This window comes from Triturus cristatus, chromosome 11 (assembly GCF_964204655.1).
Source record: "Triturus cristatus chromosome 11, aTriCri1.1, whole genome shotgun sequence".
In the NCBI taxonomy this organism is placed as follows: Eukaryota; Metazoa; Chordata; class Amphibia; order Caudata; family Salamandridae; genus Triturus; species Triturus cristatus.
The window spans coordinates 27,535,355-27,557,681 of NC_140594.1; the positions used below are offsets into that span (position 1 = coordinate 27,535,355).

The 22,327-nt window shown below is 49.2% G+C and overlaps 1 protein-coding gene across 2 annotated transcripts in view; it reads left to right on the forward strand.

The window, feature by feature from the left end:
* PIWIL1 (piwi like RNA-mediated gene silencing 1) overlaps positions 1–22,327 on the forward strand; it is a 1,168,338-nt gene that overhangs the window by 166,568 nt on the left and 979,443 nt on the right. For both annotated transcript variants that reach the window (XM_085633654.1, XM_085633653.1), the window contains exons 4-5: positions 1,319–1,444; positions 1,534–1,745. In XM_085633654.1, coding sequence (XP_085489780.1) covers positions 1,319–1,444; positions 1,534–1,745 — 338 coding nt within the window. The remainder of the gene's footprint in view (positions 1–1,318; positions 1,445–1,533; positions 1,746–22,327) is intronic.

A 22,327-nucleotide genomic window follows, 5' to 3' on the forward strand; every position in this document is an offset into this window, starting at 1 on the left:
CACCTCCATAGAAATGAGCTGCATCATTGCGATATTTTTATTTTAAAATAACATTATTGCTTAACCCTTCACCGCCAAGTTTTATTTTTTGTTTGTCTAATTGCAAATAGGAGCCCGCTAATGCCCAGTCCAGCTGTGCTTCCCTATAATTATGATCGTGTTACATACTCTTTTACACTGTACCAGCATCAAAGGAGGCAGTGGCAAGTCCTCATTTTCAAGATCATTGACTCTTCAGCTTTAGTTCTACACCCAGTTTAATATTGCTTGCTTTTGTACTAGCGATCTCTCGATTCTTGTTTAGTGTCGTACATTAGTTGAAAACAAGAGATTTGTAATGATCAAATGCAGGGACTGCTTCCAGCAATAGAGTATTTATTTCATGAATTTTTCTTAAATGTAATCCTCCTTGTAAAAAGTAGTCCCCTTTCAGCTCTTAACGTCATCATTTTATTTCTGATGATGCAATAATGCCGTTTCTTGAAGCTTTTGTGTTATGGTTATCAACAAACCATTTATTTGACCGACTGCATGATCAAGAATGTGGCATCTTCTATGTATTTCTGCACGTATTGAACAGTAACAAAATCCACTAGGTCGTAAAGGTAAAAACCAGCGATTGTGTATTGTACTGCTTTTGTTTGAAGACTTGCCTTGGGTGTTAGGCAGTTTGGTTAGTTGTGACCTGTTTGCACAAGGCTCTGGGATCCATAGTTTGAACCAAATTAGTAGTTTATTTTATACTGTCCAATTAAAAGGATGATTCCGGGTGCACGTTACCCCTCCTATTGAAGATGACCTCTCTGAATCATTGGCTTTGGTTCATAGGACCCGATTCACAGAACTAACTTAGGACAAAATCCTAAACTTACTACCATTTTGGTATTCACAGAAGGCACTTTCTCATTTAGGCATTCACAGAAGTTAGTAGTCTTAACTTTAGAACTCCTAAATCCCTTCTGTGAATACCGAAAGTCCTAAAGTTAGGATTTTTCACAGTTTAGGAGTGGTAAAGTTAGGACTCCTAACTTAACTACTCCTAAACTGAGAAAAATCCTAACTTTAAGACTTTCGGTATTCACAGAAGGCATTTAGGAGTCCTAAAGTTAAGATTTAACTTCTGTGAATGCTGAAATGAGTAAGTGCCTTCTGTGAATACCAAAATGGTAGTAAGTTTAGGATTTTGTCTTAAGTTAGTTCTGTGAATCAGGCCCATAGATTGACCTTTCATCTTGGACACTTTTTAGAAGATTAAGACTTGTAAAAAAAATTGTAATTTATCTGTTAAATAATAACCATGTTTTTTCCTAAACACTAGAACTGAAGCTGTCCGCTGGTTTCCAGGAACTCTCTCTTGGAGAAAGAGGTGGCCGAAGACGTGATTATCATGACCTTGGAGTGAATACTCGCCAGGGTATAGAGCATGTCAAGGATTCAAAGACTGGTAAATTGCTTTCTTAACAGCAGATTAGCACGTTTGCAGGTCATACATTTCTGTGTCAAAAAATTTCAAATGTAAATTTTGTTCTGCAGGTGTTTCTGGGACTACTATAAAGTTGAGCACAAACCATTTTAGATTGACTTCTCGCCCACAATGGGTTTTATACCAGTACCATATTGACTACAACCCTCAGATGGAATCCCGACGCTTACGTTCAGCGCTTTTGTTTCAACATGAAGATCTAATTGGGAAAGTTCGTGCTTTTGATGGAACCATGTTATTTCTGGTCAAAAGATTAGACAAGGTATAGTCAGAAATACTATGTAATTATAGTGAATAACATCCAAGTTTTGTTTTTCTTTTGTGGTGTATGCAGGCAATAACTTGATCTTCTTCCAATATTTATATTGGAAGCTAAATGAGAGAACCTCTCCATTCTCCTCTTTGACCATTCTTTTATCTTCATTAGTATTGATAATACTTTTTGTGTTTGTAAAGGATGCTGAACAACTTCTTTGTAGCGGAGAATATAACTATCCAAAGGCAACCAATGCCTGTGCACGGTCTGTATTCCCTTTCATCTTAATCAACGTGAGCACAAAAAAAAAGACTAACATGGTTTGCTACCCAAACTATTTTAATTTTTCCTAGCAAAGAGTAAAATGAAATAAAATTGTTCTAGTAGATACGCATTCTCATTGAAGTAGCTACGTTGCACAATAATCCGGGTATGCATTGCAGTTACTCTTTGTTTATCCTCTGTGATAAAATTCAAATATTTCAAAATTGGTTTAATCTTATTCAGCTTTCTTTCTATATTAGACGAGTGTATTTTCAAACAATTTCTTTTCAGTCATTTTTTTTATAACTTTTCCTCCTTCTGCAAATATTGTATTTTGGTAATGTTTGTGTTTCCGTTGGATGTTTATTACTAGTCCTGACCATCGAATTGCTTTGCCCACCTGTGGGCTCCTAAAGCATATTTACTAAAATATATACAATAATTTTTGTTTCTGGAATTAGTTTTAAAAAAAAAAGAAAAACTAACAGGCTGTAATAGCCTCCATTGGCACATTTTCAACAATATTCCTTTAAAAAGCAGGTAATTTAAAAAGCAGAATAGTCACCTTTCAGGAGTGACAAAAGTTTCGCAAACTTGAAAAAACAAAATGTTGTTGAGGGAAAAGAAATGCAAAGTACTATAATCTGCAGACTAAAAGGCTGGAAGTACTGTTAGAGCTATTTTAAAGGGCACACCACCAGTATCTTCTGTCTTGGTCAGTGGCTGCTGCACCAGTTCCTTTCCCTGTCTCCTGGTGAAAGGATTGGGGTGCTTGGAGCTGGTCTATTTTTGGCTTTTTGTTTTGAAAACTTAAACAACTGTAGTAAACTTATTTATAGACCGGGAATAAACTTATTTATAGACCGAGAATATTTTTCCTGTCTTCTGAACAGTTCAGGTTCACAAAATGCCCTCTGTTTGAGATATGTCCCTTTTGGGAGAAAACGTCAGACCCTCACGCGCTATATGTATTTGCATTCCTAGATCCCATCATCCAGACTCCTGCCCCTTCTGTCAGAGAATGTCTAGGATGACTCTGGAACACTGGTAAAAAAGTCATTGCTTGCAGGACGCCCATCATAGGCATCTACAATTGGTGTTGGGAAGATCTTGGGGACAAATAGAGGGTACCCCTCCACCAAAACCTCTTCCAACTATTCCATGGGCCCCTCTAGGGATCTCAGGAAAGATCTCAACGGGAAAAAAACACCTGTGTTAGACCTGACATCCTTGGCGTGGTTTCCCCTGACTTTTTGCCTTCCGACCTCCTGTTTTTGCTGACATTGTTTGTGCTGGCTTAAGGACTATGAGGGCCCTTCTCCACTGCTAACCCGTGCTAAAGTGCATGTGCTCTATGCTTAAAACTTGGTAACATTGACACATCTCCCATTGGCATGTTTAATTTACCTAGTAATGTGTACATGTGCAAGGGCCTGTAAGTGCTACTGGTGGGCCTGCAGCACTGATTTTTTCCCCTCAGTTGAGTAGCCCCGTAAACTTGTCACAGGCCTAACATTGCAGAGCCTGTGTGCACCTTTTTGAAATGCCATGTCAACCTGGTAAGTTAATCCTCTTGCCAGGCGCAAATCTTCTTTTTTATTACATGTCACCCCTAAGGTAGACCATGAACAATTACAGTGTATTTGAAAAGTATGACATGCACTTTTAAGTTTTGCATGTCCTGGTGGTTTTCACTACTGCAAGGCACATTTCTCCCTCAGAAAAACATTGGGATTACCGTATTAAATTGTATAAGAGAAATTTCCAATTGAGAAGAGATGGGAACCCCCCCCCCCCCCCCCAAGTTTGTTGTCTAAGGCATCAGAATTTAAAATCACAACTTATGATGAAGTTGGATTTTAAATTGCAATTCTGAAAAAAAATCACTTTCAGAAAGTGGCAGTTCGAGGCATGTCCGCTGTAGATCACATGCTTTGCATAGCCTGCCTTACAGTGTTGGGTACCGATGTTTTCTTGTTTTTGTTCTTTTCCAGTCACTAGGTAGGTGACTCCTTTCGGTGATAGTGCGCATGGGCTCCATTGTTGGATTGTTTTTCTTCCGCCGTCCGGTTTGGATGTGAATTGCTGCGCTCCGGTTCGGAACCGTTTCTAGGGTTCCCTTCGAGCAGTCCACTACCCTTGACTGTATTGTTTATCTAGTATTGGGGTATCTTTCATAGATGCACATGCCTGAATCATTCCCCGTTGTCGAGATGGGAGTCCCACGGTAAAATACACAAGCGGTGCCATAAATAATACATAGGCTAAAGGCCTTGGGCCTTTTTAGCCTATCAATGTCCTTTTTAAAAAAAGGACTAAATGTTGGATTTAGCACCTTCTAGAGACCAGAGGAGAGTTCTCTTCAGATTTTCACAGTGTCGTGTGAAAGGGGGAGTCTTCCTGAGTGCTACTCAGTTTTTCCTTCTATTCCGCTAAATTTGACATGTCAGACAAAGGCCTCTTCCGCCCTCGCAAAACCTGTGGTAAGATGGTCCATGTGGATGATCCACATAAAGAATGTATTTTTTGCCTTTATTCCTGGGCATGAGGTGAAGGACTGTAAGATCTGTCGCACCTTCTGTAACAAAACCCTCCAAGACAGAGAGGGGAGATTACTTTTGTGGCTCCAAACCACAAAACAATATTCTCGTTCTTCTGATGATGAAGAGAAGTTTGCTTCAACATCCCACAAGAGGGCTAGATCCCAGGAAATCTCCTCGGGTGAGTGAAGAAAACATTTTAAATCTTCCCAAGAAGAGCCTGTAAGCAAGGAGAAAATCTCAGAACATTCCTCTAAACCAACGTTGTCTGTGCGTCGACGCCTGTCAAGATAGAAAGAGCGTCTAAGATCTTCCTCTTCTGATACTGTGAGTGGAAAACAGATAAAGCCTGCGTCGACGACAGTTTCTCTCTCTGATACGTGTAACATCGTCAACACCATTGTCAACGGCGACCGTCACTACGACTGTGATCCAGTCCCATATTCTATCTACTAAGATTTCTATCTTGACGTTGAGACCTTTGTCGAAGGCAGAGACCCGGTGGATGACGACGATGATGCGGTGGACGACTATGATGAAGCGGGCGACATCCTGGTTGACGACACCAGCGTAAACAAAGGTGACACGGTCGACGACCCGGTCTACGACGACACCACCGTCGGCGAAGGTGAGATGGGCGACAAAGGAAGTTCCCTCTTCCTTTTTTTTTTTTTTTTGCAATTTCTGCACCATCGACGCCCCCTTCGAAGAGGATAACTCGAGTCACTACCGATACAAAGACATTTTTGCACCAGACTTTGCAAAGCTATAGTAAGGTATCACCTCTGCTCCCATCACATCATTTGGAAGGTTATATCGAGGAGGAGGATGATGGCAGCATATACGGGGTAGCTCAGAGTTCATCTGAGTTCCATGTAAAATGCCAGGATTATGATGATGAAGAGGAGGAAGATTATCAGGAGGCACGCTATAACCAAGAACAGTATATGGCTCCACGTCATAGCTATCAATTTAGCCTTCGACTGGAACCGTGCCACAGAGAAATGGCTCATCTACCGCCATCATTGATAAAAGATCTGCAAGCCATGTTAGCGGATTACAGACAAAGATTCCCTCCTCAACAACGCCCACCACAAGACCAGGTTCCTCGGGTGCAAGAACCAACAGGCGCACCAGATCCTCAAGTACCTAGTGTACTAGTGAATGCAACGGGCTTGGTGCAAGCTGACCCTGGAGGTCAGAACACTTCCTATCCTGAAGCATACAGTGAGTACAGAAAACCCCCTTGCCCCAACAAAACAAGACCAAAAAGGCTTTCCTCTGCCTGCGGGCCAAGGTCCACACTAAAAGTTTCGAGCGCCCTGCCCCAGGGTTCCGTGCCGAGACGCAGAGAAGCCTTTTGGCTCGTGCTCGAGTCAGGCCCATGCCAGCGCTGAACCGAAATCCTCGGCGTTAAAATCAAAGCATGATTTGGTGTGATGTTGTGGTCCACATCCCACCTTTATCGAAGACTAAATCCTCGGAGCGGAAGGGTTCGGAGCCAAAACATTTGTCACCGAAAACTGGGAGCAAAGATAGAGACTACACCAAAGGAGCCTCGGTCCGATGTTCCACCTTCAGATCCGAAACAGAAAGAGCTGGTTATAAGCCCAGACACTGGACATATACATGCCAAATTGCCTGAAAAAAGGAAGATGGGCCAACAGGAAGAGTACCACATACCTTTAAAGTGAAAAATGTGGGTACTAACTCTTCACCTTATATTCCACCTCCTTCGCCCACGGATCCCAACTTACTCATCACACCCACAAATTCACCAACACCGCTATCACCTGACCCACAGGATATGAACGGGGATGGGGATGAGCATAGGCCACAGGATACTGACCCATGGGAAGACTATGACTCTGACCCAAACACGGATAAAGACCCTGACTTGTATCCGTCAGGACCCTTACCACCTGATGACAATATAGGATACATTGAGCTACATAACAGGGCTGATTACTATTATAGGGTGGAACTGTATAAGGAGGCTTTAGAGGAGGATTTCTTATTCGAGACCCTAAGTTCCTCTCAAAGAACTACCCATACACTGCCAATGCTTTGTAAGACTGAGCAAGACCTATGACCCTCGGTCTAGGTCCACTCTCTCCCTGCAGCTCCGCCGTGCTGTCTCTTGCCTCCAGACCCCGACCACCTCCTTGGGAGGTTCAAGGCTGCTGCCCGCTCCTGCCCCTGCTGCTTGCTCCAACTGGGACCAGACTGCCTGCAACAACCGTAACCATTCTCAGCCTATTTTTTTTTTTTTAAGTTTTCCCTGTTGTGCTACTGTGCCCATCTGTGTCTTGCTCTAATACCACCACTGTTTTTATTTTCTTGTGACTGCCTGTTCCTTTCGCCACTGCTGCCCCTGTGGCCCCTCCCCCCCCCCCTAAATTCCCCCGCTCCGCTTCCCAGGCTCTCCTCCCTCCCACCTCCCCTACTTAATGGCGGCCGCTGCACGGAGGCGCCCAGCGGGCGCGCTGCCAGCGCACCGAAAGCATGCCAAGGGCAAGCCCGTCTGCGCCCGTCCGCGACTCTACTGCGGCCAGCGCCCGGAACCCTGGACCTCCCACTACTCATCGCTATGACACCACCACCACCCTCCTCTCACTCAACCCTGGAAGACATGGAGAATGCCAACAGGCCTCGCCGAACACGATCCAAGGCCAGTTCTCCTGCCTCCACTGCAGCAAGACCCTCACAAGACCCTCACCGCCAACCCGGCCTCCAACAGACAGAGCACCGGCACTGGCAACACCCTAAAATGCATCCTTAACGTACGCAACGTAAGCTCCGTACACAAACACGCCATGGAAATCTGGAACCTACTCAACTTGCTCTCTCTCTCGACATCTCCTCCTTCAGAGACCTTGACCAACATATCCTCCGCCCCTGACATCCGCACCGCCATCCCAGACGGATACAAGATCCAGAGGAAACACCGCCCCAACCACCCAGGAGGGGGCCTTGCCAACGCCCACAAGAGCCCCCTCTGCCTCACCACCTCCAGCTAAACCTTCCCCTCCGCCGAACACGTGCACTTCCAGATCCAGACCAAAGCCACACTCCGAGGCACCCTTGTCTACAGACCCCCCCCCCCCCCCGCGCCACCCTTCGCCACCACTATCACGGACTTCATCGCACCCACCCCCATCGTCTCAACAAACTACATACTCATTGGAGACCTGAACGTCCACCTCGGCAACCCCAGCGACCCCCAACTCCACTATCCTTCGTGACAACCTCGCCCGCAACTGACTTAAACAACTCATCAACCCACCGACCCACATAGCAGGACACACCCTCGACCCCATCTTCGCGGCAGGAAACTGCGTCTAATTCAGCCACACAATGCAGCTGCCATGGACCGACCACCACTGCGTACACTTCGCCACCAATACAAACCCAAGGCACCCAAACCAGCCCCATTCCCACCACGAAGGAATTGGATCAAGGTTACCGATGAGCAACTTAACTCAAACCTCACCTGAGACAACCACACCTGGGCACCTGACACAAATGGCGCAGCCAGAGAACTCCACACCTGGATCTCCAACTGCGCAGACTAGCTCGCAACGCAACCCCGACAGACAGCGCTCCAGGAAAGTCGCCTGGTTCGCCACCGCTTTCCAAGAACCCAGACGCACATGCAGACCTGGGGAGAAGAACTGGAGAAACACCAAGACAACCGAAAACCACACTACCTACAAGGACACCATGACGGACTACCACAACCAGATCAGAGCCACCAAGGGGAACTTTATCCACAACAAAATCCTTTCCAACTTCACCAACTCAAAGAAACTTTTCAGTGTCATTCAAGAATTCACCAACCCACGCAGGGAAGCCACAGGTATCACCCCATCCCAAGACCTCTGCGACAAGCTTGGAACCTATTTCCACCTCAAGATCAAGAACCTCTACGACAACTTCATCGACCATCCACCAGGCGCCACAGACAGACGGAGGCGGGGGGGAGGGGGTTGGTGGTTTTGAACCCCACTGACCCCTGCCATCTACCACGGAGCCGCAGCCGAACTACAGCGCACCATCAGCACCACCTTTAAAACTGGCACCTTCCCAGGCGACTGGAAGCGTGCAGAAGTCAGACCCCTGCTCAAGAAGCCCACAGCTGACCTCACCGACCACTAGAACTATCGGTGCATCTCACTCCTCCCTTTCACAGCCAAAGTTGCAGAGAAAACAGTCAACAGGAAACTGACACAATTAATTGAAGAGAAAGCCGCCCTCGACCCGTCCCAATCCGGATTCCGAAGCAACCACAGCACAGACCACCCTACTCTCCACCACAGACGACATCCGCACCCTCCTGGACCAAGGCCACTCCGCAGCCCTTATCCTACTCGACCTATCAGCAGCCACCGCACACTAGTCAGCAGACTACATGACGCAGGTGTACAAGGAACAGCCCTGGACTGGATACGATCATTCCTCACCGGAAGAAGTGAAAGGATCAGACTCTCAACCTTACTCTCTGACCCTACGAAAATCGCCTGCGGAGTCCCACAGGGTTCGTCACTGAGCACCACCCTCTTCAACATCTACATGGCCCCCCTCGCAGCCATCGTCCGACAACACGGCCTCAACATCGTATCCTTCGCCAACGACACCCAGCTCATCCTCTCCCTCACCAAAGACCCCTCCAGTGCCAAACTCAACTTCCAGAAAATAATGCAAGACGTCGCAGTCTGGATAACCAACAGCTGCCTGATGCTCAACGCCGAGTTGACAGAAGTCCTCATCCTCGGTACCAGCCCTTCGGCATTGGACAGCACCTGGTGGCCGACCGCCCTCAGGAGCCCACCTACCCCCTCAGACCACGCCAAGAACCTCTGCATCATACTAGACTCGTCACTCACCATGAACTGACAGGTCAACGCCGTCACCGCCAGCTGCTTCAACACCTTCCGCATTCTCCCCAAGACCTTCAAGTGGATCCCCCCCCTGAGTCCAGGAAGACAGTCACCCACGCACTCCTCACCAGCAGGCTGGACTATGGAAATGCACTCTATGCTGGCATCAACAAGTCCCTACTTTGCAAACTCCAGACAATACAGAACACCGCCGCCAGACTCTTCCTCGGCATCCCCCGACACAAACACATCAGCCAACACCTATGGAGTCTCCACTGGCTCCCTGTGGAGAAAAGTCACTTTCAAAATCCGCACTCACGCCTACAAATGCCTACACAACAACGGACCCAAATACCTCAAAGACCGAATCAACTTCCAGGTACCCAAAAGAAACCTCCGATCTTCCAACCTCGCACTGGCCAAAACTATGCGCATCCACAGAGCCGGAGCAGGAAGAAGATCCTTCTCTCACATTGCAGCCAAGACCTAGAACGAGTTACTTGCAGACATCAGACGTGCCCCCTCCCTGAACACCTTCAAGAGGACCCTCCAGACCTGGCTCTTCGGCTAAACAGATCGGTTGACACCCCCTCATTTCTCGCCCCCACCCTTCAACGCCTTGAGACCCTCACGGGTGGGTAGCGCGCTTACAATTCCCTGATTGATTGCTTAATGGGTTTTAAATATCCTGTAAGGGCAAGAATCATCACGCCTAGGGTTGAGAAATCTAAACCTGCACCTACTGACCATTCCTACATCAGAGGTCAGTTGCCCTTAGACTCTGGTGGTTTCCAGTGCTTCCAAGAGAGCCAAGTCACAGACCACAGGTGAGGCCCCTCCTCCTGATAAGGAGTTGAAGTTAATTGATGCCTCTGGCAAAAGGGTAGTGTCGCAAGCGGTTTATCATTGGCACATTACTAATACTCAGGCTTTGTTAGCTAAATGTGATTGGGGTCATTATGATGAGTTAAAGCTCATGCAGTTTCTGCCTGATGAACATAAATCTAAGGCTAATTTTATTCAGGAGGGCAAATTAATCACGAATACCTAAATCAGGTGTGCCCTAGACGCAGCAGATACAGCAGCGCACGCAGTAAACACTAGTGTACTGTTTTGCAGGCATGCTTTGTTGAGAATTTCAGGTATCAAACTGGAGGTGCAGGCCTCTATTCTCAACCAGCCATTTGACAAAGAACATCCCTTTGGTCCAGCAGTTTACATCTCGCTGTAAAAAATGAAAAAAGATAGGTCGCGAAGTCCATGGGGCCTACAAATAGGGGCTCCTTTTACAGGGGTGGCCCTAAGAATATTTTCACAGAAAATCCCTCCTCCTCTTACAAGGGCAACAACGAATCGCCCTCATCAAGAGGCTATTCCAGAGGAGGTGTTGAAGGAAACTATGGTAAGGGAAGAGGCAGAGGCAACTCTACACGTACTTCCTCCGCAAATACCAAGCAGTGACTTCCTTCAACTACCCCCGATCATTCCACCCCTATCGAGGGACGTCTCCCCTAATTTCTCCCTGTCTGGAACACAATCACCTCAGACAAATGGGTTTTACAGAGTTCGAGGCATGTGGGCTGCTGAATTCATATCTGTGCATAGATCGCCGCCTAGTGTTGGGTCCGGATGTTTGCACGTTGTTGTCCTGGAAGAGTCTTCGAAGTATCCTGAGATAGGTGACTCCTCCCCTGGACCACAGTGCGCATGGGCATCCTCTCCATCCTCAGGTTGTTTTTTTCCGCCATTGGGTTCGGATGTGCTTATCTTGACTCAAGTTAGGGAAAACTTTTTTCAGGCCAAAAGGCCTTTAGTTCGCGTCGGTACTGTTCCCGATCGGTATCGACAGTTACTTGTTAGTTTACTGACTTCAAAAACAACTTGTTCGAGGCATATGAGCTGCAGATCACACACTGAGGATAAGATCGCCATCTGGTGTTGGGCTCGGATGATTGCAGGTTGTTGTTGTCTTCGGAGAAGTCTTTGGTCACGAGGTTGGTGACTCCTCCCCTGGACAACAGTGCGCATGGGCATCCACTCCATCGGCAGATTGTTTTTTTCCGCCATTGGGTTCGGATGAACTTTTTTCCGCTCCAGCAGAAAACTTCCAACAATCGATTTAACTCTTTAATCTTCATTTCATCGACATCAACTCGGACCGGTTCCGGAAGCGGCTGATGGACAGGACACCCTTCAAAAAATGCCCCCAGTGTGGAGCGAAGTTCCCCCACAGTGACCACCACGAGGTTTGCAACCTCTGCCTGTCGCCGGAACACAACGAGTCCACCTGTCCAGCTTGTTCCGCTTTCCGTTCGAAGAAGACCCTCCGGGACCGAAGAGCTCGACGCCATATTATGGCCAAACCAGCTCCAGAACCGGAGGACATCTTTGCTCAACATGTTCCCGAAGACGACACCGAAGATCTCGAGATCGTGTCCGAAGCCGACGATTCCGATGACCTCATCACTCCAGGGCAGCGTGTGAGTACCATCCCCCCTGCCCCTGCCCCATCCAAAAAAGCATTGGTCAAGACTCCGCCAGTTGGGCCCAGTCGCGACCGGAAATCCTCTTCAGAAGCCCCGCCCTCGGGCCCGGCTCCGAAGACAACTAAGCCTGTGGGTGGCTCGGGCTCGAGCAAACCTCACCTAATTGTGCCTTTAACACCCTCGGCACCCAAACACCCATTGTCGGCACCGAAACAGGCTCCAAGACCGAAATCTCCTTCGGCACAGAAACGTTCCTCGGCACCGAAGTCTCCACCGGCACCGAAACGTTCTTCAACATCGATGCCTGAAAGTCCATCGGCACCGAAACCTCAGTCGGCACCGAAACCTCAGTCGGCACCGAAACCTCAGTCGGCACCGAAACCTCAGTCGGCACCGAAACCTCAGTCGGCACCGAAACCTCAGTCGGCACCGAAACCTCAGTCGGCACCGAAAAATCAGTCGGCACCGAAACCTCAGTCGGCACCGGAAAATCAGTCGACACCGAAAAAATCATCGGAGCCGAAAACTGCGTCCCCGCCGAAACAAGCTCATAAACACCCGAAGCGGACGTCACAGACACCACCTTCGGAGCCAGATGATCTTTTTCGACCAGATCCTACTCAGAAGCGGATCTATATCAATCCTAAAACGGGACATGTGACTGCCATCCCATATAAAAAGCGGAAGCTGGACACTACACCTCCCCCAGCTCCCATACGGAAAAAGGACTGTGCTACTTCACCACTTCGTCCTTCCTCTCCTGTTTTACCTCCTAACCCGTCCCCCCCTCCTCCTCCTGATTCTCCTTTACCTTTACCTTTACCTTTACCTTTACCATCTCCCTATCATTCACCTCCTCCACAGGATGATAATGATGACTTAGGGGGAGGGGCGGACCCTGATTTATTTGATGATCCTGTTGACCCAAACGACCCTTTTACGTTCCCAGACCCAGCACCCATGGATGACTGGTCTTATCCTATACCTGACATGCCTGACCCCACTACCTACCCTTCCAAGCCCTCCCCTCCTGATGACCACCTAGGGTACGGCCAACTTATAAATAGGGCAGCAACATTCCACGGCGTTACTATGCACACAGACGCCATTGAAGAGGACTTCCTCCTTGATACCTTTGAGCAGTCACAAAAGACTGTTCACATACTGCCCATGATCAAAGGGGTCATAAAGCATGCTACTGAAGTCTTTAAGGACCCTGTTCGAGCTAGGGTTCTCAACCCACGCATCGAAAAAAAGTACCGACCAGCCCCGCAAGACCCTGCATACATTAAGGCCCAGCTCCCTTTAGACTCCCTAGTCGTATCAAATGCCAGGAAGCGCGCTAACTCACAGACAACTGGAGAAACGCCTCCCCCAGACAAGGAGTCTAAGCTTTTAGAAGCCTCGGGCAAACGGGTCGCCGCGCAGGCGGCTAACCATTGGCGTATTGCGAATACCCAGGCCCTGTTAGCCAGGTATGATAGAGCGCATTATGACCAACTTGAGGACCTTATGCAACATCTGCCTGAACCTTTTAAGTCCCAGGCCTCTGACCTCATCCAAGAAGGCAAATTAATATCTAATGCCTCCATTAAATGCGCCTTAGATGCAGCAGACACTGCTTCTAGAGCGGTCAATACTGGCGTCTTACTCAGACGACATGCCTGGCTCCGTATTTCCGGTTTTAAACCGGAGGTTCAAACCGCAATTCTAGCTCAACCTTTCAACCAAGAGCAGCTATTTGGCCCTGCAGTGGATACTGCATTAGAAAAAATGAAAAAGGATAATGAAACTGCCAAGTCTATGGGAGCACTGCAGTCTCATCAAAACCGGGGTTCCTTTCGTCGCTCCTTTTATAGAGGAGGCTCCAAAAACACATCAACTGAGACCACGTCCACCTTTAAAAATTCTGGACAAACATCCCCTAACAGAGGTTACTTCCGGGGAGGTTATAGGGGAAACAATAACAAAGGTCGAGGACGGGGCAACAACAACAACACCCGCACCTCACCAGCCACCAAACAGTGACTTGCCACCACTCCCCCCAGACCATTCCACTCCGGTCGGGGGGCGACTCCAACAATTCCTGCCTGTCTGGACTTCCATCACCACAGACAGGTGGGTAAGACAAATTATCCAGTCTGGCTACTGCCTCGAACTCATACAATCCCCCCCAAACATACCGCCCAAACAACGTCCAATGTCCTCGCATCATCTCTCTCTCCTCAAACAAGAAGTTCAATCCCTGTTACAAAAACATGCGATAGAACCAGTCCCCCTTCAACATCAGGGAAAAGGGGTATATTCTCTATACTTCCTCATTCCCAAAAAGGACAAAACACTAAGGCCCATACTGGATCTCAGACTACTAAACCAGTATATACATTCGGATCATTTTCACATGACCACTCTCCAACAAGTCCTCCCACTTTTACAACAGGGAGACTTCCTCGCCACATTGGACCTCAAGGACGCATACTTTCACATCCCTATGCATCCCGCTCACAGAAAATATCTACGATTTGTGGTAGATGGGCAACACTATCAATTTACAGTTCTCCCATTCGGAGTAACAACAGCACCCAGAGTGTTCACCAAGTGCCTAGCAGTCGTGGCAGCGCATCTCAGAAGACAACAGATCCATGTCTTCCCCTATCTGGACGATTGGCTCATAAAAGCCAATACATACCAAAAATGCGTTCTCCACACTCATCGCACGATTCAAACTCTCCACGATTTGGGATTCACTATCAACTACCCCAAATCCCACCTACAACCTTCCCACTTACATCAGTATCTAGGAGCAACCATAGATACATCCAAAGCCATTGCCTATCCCAGCACAGCCAGGATAGCCAATATACAAAATCTCATCTCTCAATTTCAAACTCATCCATCTCTTCCAGCAAGAGTGTTCATGCAGCTCCTAGGCATGATGGCGTCGTGCATCTCCATAGTCCCACACGCACGACTTCAAATGCGTCCCTTACAAGAATGCTTAGCACAACAGTGGAACCAAGCTCACGGACAACTTACCGATCTGGTGTTGGTGGACAGTCGCTCACTTCGATCACTGAAATGGTGGAACACCATCAACCTGTCCAAAGGGAGACCGTTCTTAGAGCCTCTTCCACAAGTTGTGCTAACTACAGACGCATCTCTCACGGGGTGGGGAGCCCACCTCCTTCACCATACCACTCAGGGCAGATGGACCAGTCAACAAAAACTGCTCCACATCAACCACCTGGAACTCTTAGCAGTGTTCCTAGCACTAAAATCCTTTCAAATTCACCTAAAGAACAAAACTGTCCTCATACGCACAGACAACATGACGACAATGTATTATATACAGAAACAGGGAGGGACACACTCTCTCCAACTGTCCCAACTGGCACAGCAAATCTGGAGATGGGCAATTCCCCAAAACATCTACCTGTTAGCAGAACATCTCCCAGGGATCCACAATCAAGTGGCCGACCTCCTAAGTCGCCACACACAACAGATCCACGAATGGGAACTACACCCCAAGGTTCTACTCCCCTTCTTCCAAAAGTGGGGACAACCAGACATAGACCTGTTCGCCACTCCCGGAAACACAAAATGCCCAACCTTCGCCGCCAGGTTTCCACACCCACAGTCGAAGGGCAATGCCCTATGGATGAACTGGTCAGGCAGATTTGCGTACGCCTTTCCGCCTCTCCCACTAGTTCCATTTGTGGTACGCAAACTGAAACAACAGTCACTAACACTAATACTAGTGGCTCCCACTTGGGCACGTCAACCGTGGTTCACCACACTTCTGGAACTATCTTTAGTTCCACATCAAAAGCTACGCCTCTCCCCGGATCTGTTAACCCAGAACCATGGAGAAATCAGACACCCAGATCCTCAAACACTGAACCTAGCGATCTGGCTCCTGAGGTCTTAGAGTTCGGTTACCTCAATCTCCCTCCAGACTGTATGAATATCATAAAAGAAGCCAGACGCCCTACTACTAGAGCGTGTTATGCCGCTAAATGGAAACGATTTGCCATCTACTGCGCTAATAATGACATACATCCATTGGATGCTTCCATCCAAAACATCATTTGCTATCTACTACACTTGCAAAGATGCAATCTAGCGTATTCCTCTATACGATTACACCTAGCAGCCTTGGCAGCCTACTTGCAAAATAGGCAACACCTGTCCCTTTTTAAGGTACCAGCCATCAAAGCGTTTATGGAAGGTCTCAAAAGGATTCTTCCCCCAAGATTGCCACCTGCCCCAGTGTGGAATCTCAATATGGTTCTAACAAGACTCATGGGCCCCCCATTTGAACCTATGCACAAATGTGAATTGCAATTCCTAACATGGAAGGTAGCCTTCCTTATCGCAATCACTTCCCTGCGCAGAGTAAGTGAAATACAAGCCCTTACACTTGAAGAACCTTTCTTACAACTACACCGTAACAAAGTGGTTCTTAGGACAAACCCTAAATTTCTTCCAAAAGTGATTTCCCCTTTCCACCTTAACCAATCAGTAGAACTACCGGTCTTTTTCCCAAATCCAGACTCGGTAGCTGAAAGGGCCCTACATACCCTAGATGTTAAAAGAGCATTGCTTTATTACATCGACAGAACAAAACCTTTTCGAAAGACAAAACAACTCTTTGTTGCTTTCGCGCCACCACACAAAGGCAACCCGATCTCCAAATCAGGAATAGCCAGGTGGATAGTTAAATGCATCCAAATATGCTACCTCAAGGCTAAACGTACACTCACAGTTCCCCCTAGGGCGCACTCCACGCGTAAAATAGGGGCTTCTATGGCCTTCTTAGGCAATATTCCCTTAGAAGACATTTGCAAGGCAGCCACATGGTCTACCACGCATACCTTCACTAAACACTATTGTGTTGACGTGCAGGCCAAACAACAGGCCTCCGTGGGCCAGGCTGTCCTAAAAACTTTATTTCAAACTGCTGCAACGGATACAGGCGACCACCGCTAAGGGGAGCACTGCTGTATAATCTATCCTCAGTGTGTGATCTGCAGCTCATATGCCTCGAACGGAATATGCTACTTACCAGTATGCATCTGTTCTTGGCATGTAGAGCTGCAGAGTCACACACGCCCGCCCGCCTCCCCGGGACCTGTATCTGTTCCAGCATCCGTCTTACTTAGACATTACACATGGTCATCCTTTCTTTCTTTTCTATATACTCCATCTTTTCCCATCATGGCGAAAAACAATCTGCCGATGGAGTGGATGCCCATGCGCACTGTTGTCCAGGGGAGGAGTCACCAACCTCGTGACCAAAGACTTCTCCGAAGACAACAACAACCTGCAATCATCCGAGCCCAACACCAGATGGCGATCTTATCCTCAGTGTGTGACTCTGCAGCTCTACATGCCAAGAACAGATGCATACTGGTAAGTAGCATATTCCTTTCGCATCATATCCGACCATCGACCCCACATCGATGGAATCGAGGACACCATTCAAGCGGTGTCCTGTTTGCAATGCGAAATATCCCCATGTCGACGTCCACCCGGTGTGCAACAAATGCCTTTCACCGGATCACGACGAATCCACATGTATGGCCTGTGCCCGATTTCGATCCAAAAAGACTCTCCGGAATCGACGAGCAGCGAGACTTGAAGCGCAGCAAGCGGCACCGGCCCCGACCAACATCTTCAGCGCCGACGACGAAAATGTGGAAGGTGTGGAGAACCTACCCTCCAGCCCCGCTTCCGAACACGATTCCGGATCGGAAGACATCGAAGAACAACTCTTTCACAGGGAAGAAGCCGACACCGAGGTAGGAGACTACGATGAGGCCTTAGGGGCCGAAGAAAGTAGCTCCGGTGACGAGCAAGGCCTACCCGTACAGACTGAGGATATCCCAGTGCATCAGTCTATGGCTCCGGTCGAGGGATCGCCTTCGGGCCTTACCCAAGACCTATCCCGCAGTTCTTCGGCCCCGCCCTCTGGCCCGGCCTCGGACATTCAGCGACAGCCATTAGTACCCAAAACGACTGGTTTCCCTTCCTCGAAACCGAAACCAAAAGTCGTATCGGTTCCACTGAAACCGAAACTGAAACTGACACTGGTTGGATCGAAGCCCACTACACCTTCGACGCCAGCCAAACCCTTCGGCACCGACCGCACCAAACGGGACTTCGGTGCCGAACTCGCAGCAGCCGACGTCGGCGCCGACACACGGAAAAAGGCCATCGGTACTGCCAAACCGCCTCGGCACCGAAACAATCGGCTCCGGCCACGAAGGTCAAAATGGCCGCTGTGTCGCACACCACTTCGAAAGCAGCACCGAAGGCCCAATCATCGACGCCGTCGACAGCTACTACCTCTCCTAGACTCGATGACCCCGTGGCCCCAAAGAAGTCCACGCCTGCCTCTACAGAACCGCTCGGCGCCAAAGAACCGTCGGCGTTACAGGTGCGACAAGTTGCAGCGTCCTTGCAACGCATCAAAGAAAAGGCAGCCCTCCAGGACACGTCTGGCTCCGAGCCGAAAAAAGCTCAAAAAGCTTCTCCAGCAACACCCAACATCACTTTTGGACTGCCGCCATCCACGGCGCCCAAACTGTTTGAAATCAGGACACGTGTCACCCAAACTAGGATCACACCTGCCGAACGCTCTCCTACGGAGACGTCCCCGTCCCACATCATCGATGCCGACACCGGCAGAATTATGCTCCACAAGCGGAGAATATCTTCCGAGCAGGCTTTGGACTCCTACCGGATCCCGCTAAAGAAAAAGCTGCCATCGGATTCGGAACCAGTCCTTTACGAACGTCTCCATACCTCTTACCTAGATCCACAACCCTTCTCTCCGACACGCTCCGAAACCGACGCTTTGGAGGACTACATGGGTGACGACGTCCCCCTACCCCAGAGAAATGGACCCTGAAGGCCAACAGGACTCTGACCAGGCTTGGGATGACCCTGTGGACCCGGGTGCACCTATGGATACAGAGGACACGCAGCTATATGGCGCGAAAACGTCTCCCACAGAGGACACTGCCGCATTCAACGCCCTCATTGAACGTGCTGCGGCCAATCATGGTGTGCAACTCCACTCTGACACAATCGAGGACGATTTTCTAATGGATACTTTCGCATCCTCAGAAAGGAATATCAAAACTCTACCCACGTTGAAAGGTGTCCTCAAACCAGCAAAGGACATTTTCAAAGAACCCACTAGGGCAAGAGTAATAAACCCCAGGATCGACAAAAAATATAGGTCAGCGCCTGGGGACCCTACGTACATTAGAGGCCAGTTGCCCCTAGATTCCATCGTAGTCGCTAATGCTCGCAAACGGGCGCACTCGCAGACAACTGGGGACGCTCCTCCCCCGGACAAGGAGTCCAAGGTGCTAGAGACCTCCGGCAAACGGGTTGCAGCCCAGGCAGCTAACATATGGCGTATTGCCAATACCCAGGCGCTCCTAGCTCGCTACGATCGCGCACACTATGACACATTACAAACCCTACTCCAACATCTCCCTGACCAATACAAAGAGGGAGCAGAGATCCTCATCAGGGAGGGACAACTCCTCACGAACGCATCCATTAAGTGTGCAATGGATGCCGCAGATACAGCTGCCAGAGCAATAAACACCAGCGTCATGTTGCAGCGTCCTTGCAGGCCTGGTTACGAATCTCCGGATTCAAACCTGAGGTTCAAAATAACATCCTCAATCAGCCGGTCAACCCGACTACTTGTTCGGACCGGAGGTTGACACCACCCTAGAAAAAATAAAAAAAGGACACAGACACTGCAAAGTCCATGGGGGCTCTCCAAACGCAGACCTTTCGGAGTGGCTCCTTTCGTCGCCCCGGAAATAGAGGAGAAGGTAGAGGACAGGGGTCACAGCAAACCTACAACAAGGGCAACACACAAAGTACCTACGATAAAAACACCCGGGGTGGATATCGTGGCTCCAGCACAAAGGGCAGAGGACGCGGATACGGCAATACCAGGTCCTCCCCCAAGAACAAACAGTGACGCCCTCGCCCTCTCCCTTCCTCCCGACCACATAACACCTGTCGGGGGAAGGCTACAAAGGTTCCTGTCCACGTGGAACTCCATCACCACGGACAGGTGGGTCAAAGATATTATCAAACGCAGTTACTGCCTAGAATTAACCTCCACTCCACCCACAATACCGCCAAAACACCGTCCTATGTCCTCAGAGCACTTAGCGCTATTACAGCAGGAAGTGCTAAGTATGCTGAAGAAAGGCGCAATAGAGGTCGTACCCGTCCACGAGCAAGGTACGGGGGTGTACTCCCTGTACTTCTTAATACCAAAAAAAGGACGGGTCACTCAGACCTATACTAGACCTGAGACCCCTCAACCGCTACATTCTCTCAGAGCATTTCCACATGCTCAATGTGAGAAGTTGGCCTGGTATATGCTGTTCACTAGTTCTAGTGACCACCTTGTACCATGCCAAGCAACCCTTATGGTGTGGTTGTAAGTCAACCTTTTCGGACTAGCTGCCCTAGTGGTAGCGTAGGCTAAGCAGTCTTTGAGGCTAAACTCGTGATGCATGTTAAGCAAGCTGTTTTACCAATAGTAACCCCCTTTTATACCAATGAAAGGACACCACACAGATATATATTCAAAATATATATGTATTTATTTCTCAAAGTAACCCCTAGTCTCTTTATGAGCACAGGAGCACAAATCGTCAAACAAGATTATCACAGAATACACAGAAGTTGCACTTTATATGGATAGGCCCTGGTGGCCACTCGAACCATATACTAAAATAGTGGTATAAGTACCACGAACAGAAAAGGGAAAAGGCCTAGGGCCTCTAGAATCGCTGGGCCTACAAGGAGCTAACTTCAGTTAGTGACCAGGAGGTCCACGGGTTGCGTGTGCAGAGCAAATAGTCACACGCGTGCTCCCATAGGTTTCAACGGGTGCGTAAAAAGTACAAAGTTACTGCAAAAGGAATCTTCCGGATGACCTAGGAACTTAAGATTTGGAACACAGGCACTAGAGATGTAATACTACACTTGGGCACAGGAGTGCCAGCTTTACCTCACCCACAGGAAGCGGGTGCATAGGCCTCGAAGTGCGTCGGGTTTCTTCTATCTGTTCCGTGGGGCCTGAAGACAAAAGTGCTGCAGGCGGTCGGTCGGGAAGAGATGCAGTGGATCCAAGAGTGGATCGGAGATGTTGAAGACCTGTAAGCAGAGGGGACAGTGTTCACAGTCACTAGCCAGTGACCAGCGTGGCACCAGGTGGGTACCAGGCGATGTCGGGTGCAACCAGGAAGAAAGGTGTAGCTTGTCTCTGCAGCCACGTGGTCCCTGAAGGTCGACGACGTCCAGGAGTCGAGTCACGAGCTGTCCCACGCAGGCTCTCGCTGTCGGCGGTGTCGGCGACTTGATCGAAGCAAACAAGCCTTGGCAAAAGCAATTGTTGTAGGCAAGGAGATAAGCTGATGGCTCTGACCAGCAAGGTCAGAGGAACTGCTCCTTTGGAGGGGAGCAAGGGCCAGTCTGGAGCAACCAGACCAGCGGTGTTTGTCGTAGATTTCGTCGCCAAGATGGCCACTAGCCAGCGGGCCAGCAACCTGTTAGGCGCGTCGAGTGGCAAAAATGCAGAAGGGCCCCACGCAGATCGTGGAGATGCTGGAGGGCTCACCTTTGGTGCAGATGCTGCTCGAGGGTTGGGCTTCTCAGATCCCAAAGCACAACTTGGAGGGAGCCTCGGTTGTTGCACTTGTCAGCTTGTCGTAGTCGTTCCAAGATGGCTGGCTCCACGTGTCTCGGTGCCTCCACGGGTTTCCTCTTTTCAGGGACTGTGGATCGGGCGGTGAGAGGTCTGGAGGTCCAGGTCTTGTCAGTCTCTGGGCTCGGGCTCCGGCGGGAGGCGGCGGCAAAGCAGACGTTGATTCGCTGGATGGTGCTTGCGTTAGCAAGGTGGTCACTCCCTGACCACAGGGGAGATTGGCTGCAGTCCTCTGTGCGGCAGAGCGTCGAAGTTCCCGTCTTCTTCTTAGTTTTAAGTTGATTCCAGGATGTCTGATGTCTGAAGTCTTAGGACACAGCTCCTACCTTTAAGCGGATTCTAGGGGCCGGACTACCTGCTAGGTCCCTCCCTAAGGGTGGGACCAGGAAGGGGGGTGGTTACACCCCCAATCCTTTGTCCAGCTCGCCCCAGGCCCGGGACTGGTGTGCCCCAGGACCGGTTTGAACTGGCATATGCCCAGAGGCTCCTTGTGAGCCACAGGCATGTCTGGTTTCTTTCAAGCCCTACCTGACCAATACACAAAATCCTGTCTGGGGTGGTGCACGCACCTCCCCTGGCAGGAAACCCTTTGTCCACACCTCCCAAGCTGGAAGGACTCCCAGCAGCAGGAGGGCAGACTTGTGTCTGTGGTGGCAGCATCCAT